Genomic DNA, 8,350 nt, shown 5'->3' with positions numbered 1-8,350 from the left:
ATATATATATATAATAATATTTTAGTAATAAGTATAGTTTTCAATTGTGAATAAGAAATTTTGCATAAACCAGTATTGTAGCGTAGAGACAGATGTGAAAATAAAGATGCTGGCTTGAATTTTTTCTTGTGTACATTACTGGGTAATAAGTAGTATTAATAATAAGAAACATTTTCAGGTTTCCTCATTAAAGAAGAATGTGGGTCAGTTCAGTGGCTTTCCATTTGAAAAAGGAAGTACCCAATATAAAAAGAAGGAAGAAATGTTGAAAAAGTAAGTTATTTTTATAAATATCATGTTTTGATCAATGTGTTTTTTTTAATATGTCTTTATTGATTTCAGAGAGGGGAAGAGAGAGAGAGAAATATCATGGATTAGAGAGAATCATTGACCTCAGCTGCCTTCTGCACTCCTCACACTGGGGACTGAGTCCACAACCCAGGCATATGCCCTGACCGGCAATCAAACCTCCTGATTCATAGGTCACTGCTTAACCACTGACTCACACTGGCTGGGCTGATCAATGTGCTTTAAATTTTATTTTTAAATATTTAATGTGACCACCCATACGTAGATTGCTAATTCTTTGCTTTAAATGCCTAGATCTGACTTGTCAACATAACCATTAACTTGGGACCTTCATTAGTTTTCAATAAATAATGGCTATCAAGATTATTGAAAATGCAAAGATGTCTTTATTTCTTGGGAGAACGATATACACAGGCAAATCATTCACAGTTGAAATTTCAGAAGGTCTAAAGGGAATATAGTGAAAACTTTTCTCTCCTGTTCTGTCAGCCACTCTGTTCCTCCACTTGTAGGTACTAAGTTGTTTTGAAGATAATCACTTTGATAGAAACAATGTCTTTCACCATAATGCAAGCAAGATGATATATTAGAGTTTTTGTTTATTAAATTCCCTGTAGTTTAAGAACTCTAATCTTCTTCCTCGGTATTGCCTATGGAGGTGGCAGCCATCTCCTACTTGGCATCCTTGGCTGTCTCCAGACCTCTCATGAAACCAGATTATCAAAAAGAAGTTCATCCGACACCAGTCAGACCAATATGTCAAAATTAAGTGTAACTGACGGAAACCCAGAGGCATTGACAGTAGGATGTGCAAAAGATTCAAAGGCCAGATCTTGATGCCCAATATTGGTTATGGGAGCAACAAGAAAACAGCACATGCTTCCCAGTGTCTTTCAGAAGTCTTTGGTCCACAATGTCAAGGAGCTTGAAGTGCTGCTGATGTGCAACAGATCTTATTGTGCTGAAATTGCTCACAGCATCTCCTCAAAGAACGTCAAAGCCATTGTGGAAAGCAGCCCAGCTGGTCATCAGAGCCACCAATTCCAATGCCAAGTTGCACAGCGAAGAAAATGAATAAACAGATATAAAAAAGGAATTCTTTTATTATCTATTCCTTCCTTGAAACATTATGGTAGGAATGCTGAGGGGGAAATGTAATATTTAGTCACAATCAGCAGCCAGAAGAATGATCAAGTCAATGAATTTTATAGTATTGAAAACTTTTTACATTATTTTCTAATGAATTAACTTAGGTATTGTTTTACTATATTTAGAATTGGTAAATGGTGTTTTCAAATTTTTAATACTCTAATCTGGTTGTGTTTGTACACTAATCAAAGATTATTAGGAGTACTTCTAAGATTTAGAGAAACGTTGGCTACTTTTTAAATGTTTGTAGCCTAGCCAGTTTGGTTAGCTATTGCATTTATATTGTGGAGATGTTTATAAACTTTCCTACATAATCACCTTGGTTTCTTTTATTTTCTTTTTCAGATTTAGAAATGCCATGTTAAAAAGCATCTGTGAGGTTCTTGATTTGGAGAGATCAGGTGTAAATAGTGAACTGGTGAAGAGGATCTTGAATTTCTTAATGCATCCAAAGCCTTCTGGCAAAGTGAGGACCAATTTTTATTATTTTAGTAACAAATCAATTATTTATAGTCTCTCCTTTTTAATTATTCTTTTAAAAATGGTGGTCCATGAAAAAAGGTAGCTAGCTTAGGTCACAATTCAATATACAAGTGTATTTCTTAAGAAAACCAGCAAACTTCAATTTGTAGCCAGAGTTACTCTGTTGTATCTCCCATTTTGTTACACAGATATTCTAAAAACATATACTCAAAAAGTTTAGAGTAAATACAATTAATATTTACTGCTTCATCAGAGACATTTTTCAATGAAACACCTCTTCCCTCCTGCTAGTGTGTGGTTATGAGAAATATGACTAGCAGTTTGCTGCCTCTGCTTGATTAGTAAGTACTAAGATGACAGCTGTTTTACCTTGGCTTTTCCATAATCCGTGAAAGAGCTAATTAATGTCTTGGTATTATGAAAATAGTTTTGACCTGTAGGCTTCTGAAAAGTTCTCAGAAAACCCCAGGGTCTACGAACCACACTTTTGAGAAGCACTTCCTTATGTTTTATCCTTCCTTATGGAAACTAACTCTTACATTCATTTTTCTTATTTGATTCTGATTACTGCTCAATCTAATGGTATCTTAAGCTGTTTTCTATGCTACCATACACTTTTAAGAAAAACACTATAAATTCATTAGTACTAATTTTGTCTCCTATAATAATCTTAATATTGTTCTTTTGTATAGCTACCTTAATTAGTTGTTAATCAGATTTTGTTTACAAAAAGGGATGATGCCATTGACACTGGGTTTTTTTTGTTTGTTTGTTTTTTTTGAGAGAGAGAAAGAGAGAGACACATCTCATTGGTTACCTCCCAACGTGCCCCAGCTAGGGCCAAGGATCCAGCCTGCAGTCAAGGTACTTGCCCTTGACTGGAACCGAACCCATGACTCTTCAGTCAAAGGGCCTCACACTCTATCCACTGAGTCAAACTGGCTAGGGCAACACTGGATTTTGATTAATAGATTCAACTAATTTTAAAACTAATATAGGAAAGTTCTAAAGCATTTATTATTACTATTTTTTTAATTAAAATCTTATTTTTGGAAGTTGCATTTTCTTGATTGGTTACTTGAATGATTTAACATTCAAGTTAAATTTTTCATTTCCCTGTATAGGTTTATTCAGTACCCATTCCAATCCTCCTATTACTAATTCCATATACATATTATAATCTCACTACCTGCATCTGATTCCTGAGTTGAGGAAGTAAGGGTTGTCATATTTTTCTATTATACTTGAGTCCTGGATTTCAGATAGTGAGTAGTGAGAGTTTAGACAGTTATCTTTTCTCCAAACAAAGAATCAGAGAATTTAAATGGATTTGTTTCCTGGTAATGGTAAGAGTTCACATAACAAGGATATCTGTATTCATTCAAGGAATTTTCTTATAGAGAACTCCTCTGACAAATAAATTTGGTTCACTAACTTAAAATTCTGGAATGACCTAGATTGGCTGCTTCCCCGTCTGCTTTTTGAAGGGTAGGTTGTTTGGTCAAGTTAGAGGCTATTCTGTACATTGTAGATTACCTGAGAACACTAAGTTACATAAGTAGCCACTTTTTAAAAAATTTTGTGCAGGTGAAAGTGACCCCTAAGACTGGAAGTTCCTGGGAGAGAAGGGAGCTGTGAGGGTCTGCTAGTTTCATAAAAAATACTGCCTAAAGTTATCACTAACATTTATACAATTATGTATCTTAAGGTTATATGGAATTTTTCTTAATGTTTCTGTTTATTGCAGAAAATAACAGGCAAAAATAAAAACAAAAGATACCCATAATTTTCAGAAATAAGTAATTTTTAAAAGATAAATAAGTTTATCTTTTCAGATCCTTTTGCAGGGTTATTTATGGTTTTCAATTTTAGAAGTTAGTAAATTCTCCCCTAAGAAAGCACTAAAAGTTAAATTTGTTGTTTAATATAATACTTTTCTTCACATGATCTCTTCATTTTAAATGTGTGTGCTTTAATTGAATATCAAAGTAAGAGCAATACACTGATTTTGTGGTTCTTAATTTATCAATTAACACATTCAGTACTTACTACATATTTACAATCATGTGAGAATATAATCCTGACATTATTGAAAGTAGAGCCCAGAGGTAATATGAATATAAACTACATAGTTCATAAATTCAGGGTGTATAAAGTGAAATTTCATTTACTTCATGGATGATTCTTCCCAGTCCTTTCATTGGAGGGTCCCCTAAAACAGGAAGCTTCTCTGACAGCAGCTGATGTTTATAGGAATGAAATACTAGTAAATTATAAGTCTGATTCAAAGTATTATCTTGATAAAGTGTAAATAACTGTTTGAGCTTAACATGGTGTGTACTTGGGCTTCTAGTCCCATGTCAGAACATAAAATGCATATTTAAACATTTGTGAAGAGTCTCTTCCTAGGTGTTTAGAATACAAATGAAAAGGTATTGGTAGTTCAGACAAAAAAAGATTAATTTGACTCATTGTTCAAGATAAATTATTCTCTAAAGCTGCGAAGCTTGGAAATATACCTTGAGACAAACAAGAATTGAGTTGAGAAGTAGGTCTCAGAAATAGTTGATTGACTTGGAAATACCTCATTGGTGTTTATTTTATTTTATGCAGCCATTGCCAAAATCTAAAAAAACTTCTAGCAAAGGCAACAAAAAGGAACGGAACAGTTCTGGAATGGCAAGGAAAGCAAAGCAAACCAAATGTCCTGAGATTCTGTCAGATGAATCTAGCAGTGATGAAGATGAAAAGAAAAACAAAGAAGAGTCTTCAGAGGATGAAGATAAAGAAAGTGAAGAGGAGGTAACATTTTAGTTTTTCTTGTTTTTTCATTTCTTTTCCTGGGGAGAGTTAAATATTCCTGCTATGTAATAGGTATAGCCAGAAAATAGATTCTAGGAACCATCAGTTCCATATTAGATGCTGTAAATTCTGAAGACATGTAGTTCAGTGTAAACCTTTTCTTTCCCTTTAACAAGCTTTTAGTTTTGTTGATATGCCAGAGTGTAAAAGTTGGAAAAGAGTGAGGTTAGTATGGAACTGAATTTGAGCCTGGGCCTTGACTAGAGTAGGTCAAATGGGAAGGGAAGGCACAGGGGGAGGGGTACGTATCCTGAACAGAAACACAAAGGAGCAGATTTTTTGAGAATTTTCTTCAAAGTATGTTAGTATATTACGATGATCTTGAACCATTTTATTCTGTTTCACGCAAAAAACCAGGGGTTTAAGGACCACCATTTTTTCCTCAACTTGTTGGGGATTATTTAATGAGAATAACAGGATTTGAAGTTTGATTGGTGGGCACGTTTTATATCACTTAGGAATGCCTGCCATTTTCCTTTACTTACAAATCTTTGTAAATGTTGAACATTTTTAGTTTTCAAAGTGAAACTTCAGGAAGGGAAAAGGTGCTGAACCATTTAAAGGGTTAACTTTTCCCTTTCCTTTTTGTGTCTCTTCAGTCAAGTAGATGGGAAATAGGAAGTGATTTTCTATTATTGTTAATAGTCTTTTTGTAGACTCTTCACTGGTCAGAACTTGCTCTATAAAGTTGGGTAATGTACTTGGTCTTAGTTAGGATTTGATTAATGTGGCTTGACATTTTGGGCCAAAATGATTCTTCATTGTAGAGGACTGTCTTGTGTATTATAGAACATTTGACCACTAGGTGCCAGTAGCACACTTCCCCAATGTCCAGTTGTGAAAACCAAAAATGTCTCCAGACTTTGCTAAGTGTCTCCCATGGGGGGCAAAATCACCTCCAGTTGATTCTAGAGGGAGTAAAGATACTGTGAACTCTGGTTTTATATGTGTGTATCTTGTATAAATTTGCCTTTAGGTATTTAAAATCCATGCTTGCTTTAATGTCAAATTTTATACAGACTTCAATAAAGCTAAGTTTGAAATGTTGCATAATTGAAAGAATATTACAAAGCCAGCAGTTGTTTCATAAATATTTATATATATACAAGGCTAAGTTGACTCATGCGTGCGCGATACATATAAAGCTCTCGCACCAATCGCATGTGTGTGTGTTGATCTGTCATTGTTGATGGTGAATTTGGTTGACACTTCTATTATAGAGAAAGGGCGAATAGCGATATTAAACTATTTCTTCTAATTAATTTCCTTTCAGTGTGCACGAATCCGTGCACCGGGACACTAGTCTTAATATATTTTTGGTGTAAAGTAAGATGAGTAATCTGAGCATTAAGGTTTTTTATAATTGATTTTAGGAAAATATGGGAGGAAAATGTTTGTTTATATGTGAATATGCAATAATGCCAATTTTGCAGTAATAGTGTTATTCCTCATTCAACAAATTTTTGGTTATCTATTCTGTGTATTCACTGTGCTTCCCCTAAAACCTTTTTAAAGGCAGAGTTAAAGCATGAAAAGTTGTCATAGACTATAAACATCTGATTTTTTTTGTAGAGGCACTATGATTATGAACATGGGCTTTGGAAACTATCTGGGTTCAAATCCCAGCTGTACCACTGTATGACTTTGGGCAAGTTACTTAAACTCTGTAACATCTGATTCCCTTCTGTAAAATGGGGATAATAATAGTAGCAGCCTCAAAGGGTTGTATTAAATGATTTTATGTAAAGCACTTAGAGCAGTGCTTGGCACGAGTACTGTAAGTATTAGCTGCTGCTATTAGTAGTAGTAGTAAGCTGACCTTTAGGATTTCTAAATCCAGTCTTCCTGTCATTACTAAAGTGCAGGAAGATTGTATTTAGAAAGGTTATTAATTTTCTCATTTGCTTTCCCGATTATTTCATTGTTTTAAGTAGAATCAGTTGAAGTCTGTGAATATAGAGTACTCCTGATTTATAACCATATTGATTACTGGATAATGATCACAAGTGAAACTAGAAACCCAGGTCAACTGATGAAAATACCTGGAGGAAAAAGGCAACCTGAAGAATGCTTTTATGGACATTAAATATATAAAGTTACACAATATAAAAGTTGTATCATTATGCTCTATTTTCTGCTTCAGTTTTTCTGCTTGGGCTGATACAAGCAGACTTCATGAACTACAATGCCAACAAAATCTGGATTGAGATACGATGGGGCTAAATCTAATAAGCATAGATATTCTTTATTGCTCTAAAGACTTTCAAATTTAGGGCTATCTCCTCAAAAACTTTACTGCTGATTCCATTTCTATGAAAAGTTCTGATTGCTTTGCAAGGTAAGTGCTAGCAGGAGGAACAATATTTCTGTGATAAATGGTTTTCTTTATTCCATTTTTTGATGACTTGGTTAAGTGGCAACCTTGTTAGAGACTTCATAAATGGAGTATTTTTGGTCAGTACCATGAAAGGAAGGACCTCTTTTCTAAGAGGCCATAAAGAAGAGTTTCAGTTGATTGGAAAAATAGTTGATTGCCTATAGGTGGAATATTTTGCAGATTTTTTTCATAGAAAATTACTAAGTTAATATTACTTATTCTGTTTATTTCCTGGAGTGAATTTTTCATAAATAAAGGCTTCTCCTTACTAAGATCAGTTGCATGTTCTATTTTAGATTCTTGGAGTAAATTATGAAGGTTAATTTGTTGGATGTTTTTAATCCTCATCTGAGGATATATTTTCTCTTATTTTTTTAAAAGATTTTTCATTGATTTCTAGAGAGGGAGGGAGGGAAGGAGAAAGAGAAACATTGATGTGACAGTGGAACATCAATCGGCTGTCTCCTGCATGCTCCTTACTAGGGACCAAGCCCACAATTCGGGTATGTGCCGTGACTGGAAATTGAACCAGCAGCCTTTCAGTGCATGGTGTGATGCTCCACTAACTAAGCCACACTGACTAGGGCTGTTCTTGTTTTTTTTAAAAGTCTTTTATAAGAAAATATGTCACATTAGCATGTTAGCCAGTAATTGGTAAGACACTGTGTTCAAGGTTCTCTGTACCTGTACCTCTGTTTCTATGATATTCAGTGAGTGGTTCACAACAGGTTTTAATTCTCTGTTTCTTTAGAATTAACTCAAATAAGGTGCTCTTTCTCAGAATGACTTGGATAATCTACACTAATAAAAGAGAAACATGGTAATTAGCGTATGACCGCTACCCTTTTCATTGGCTAATCAGTGAGTATATGGAAATTAACTGTCAGCCAAGATGGCGGCCGGCAGCCAGGCACTGAAGCGAGCAGGAGGCTTGCTTGCTGCAGACTCCAACGTTCCCTGCCTCACTTGCCAGCCTCTCATCTGCAAGTCTAAGCAACTATATACTATGTTGCAAATAAGAAGGTAAACAAAACCCCAGAAAACAGCCGGACTGAAACCCAGCCGGACCGAAAAATTGTATCCATGTTTTCAGCAGCGAGGCCTCAGAGCTAAAGCTGGCCCAGAATAAAAAAAAAAAAAGAAAAGAAAACAAGGAGCGGTTGGAAGCTT

At 34.8% G+C, this 8,350-nt stretch overlaps 1 protein-coding gene and 1 pseudogene across 5 annotated transcripts in view; both read left to right on the top strand.

Moving 5' to 3' along the window:
• The window catches only part of DEK (DEK proto-oncogene), a 37,019-nt gene that overhangs the window by 10,274 nt on the left and 18,395 nt on the right, over positions 1-8,350 (top strand). For all 5 annotated transcript variants that reach the window (XM_005873045.2, XM_005873043.2, XM_014545192.1 and 2 more), the window contains exons 4-6: positions 179-273; positions 1,804-1,924; positions 4,555-4,743. In XM_005873045.2, coding sequence (XP_005873107.1) covers positions 179-273; positions 1,804-1,924; positions 4,555-4,743 — 405 coding nt within the window. The remainder of the gene's footprint in view (positions 1-178; positions 274-1,803; positions 1,925-4,554; positions 4,744-8,350) is intronic.
• Positions 534-1,541, top strand: LOC106727269 (annotated as a pseudogene).

The sequence above is a fragment of the Myotis brandtii genome, unplaced genomic scaffold, assembly GCF_000412655.1.
Source record: "Myotis brandtii unplaced genomic scaffold, ASM41265v1 scaffold398, whole genome shotgun sequence".
NCBI classification, from domain to species: domain Eukaryota; kingdom Metazoa; phylum Chordata; class Mammalia; order Chiroptera; family Vespertilionidae; genus Myotis; species Myotis brandtii.
The sequence above is the reverse complement of the archived record's forward strand: the minus strand, read 5'-3'. Positions and strand labels throughout refer to the sequence as shown.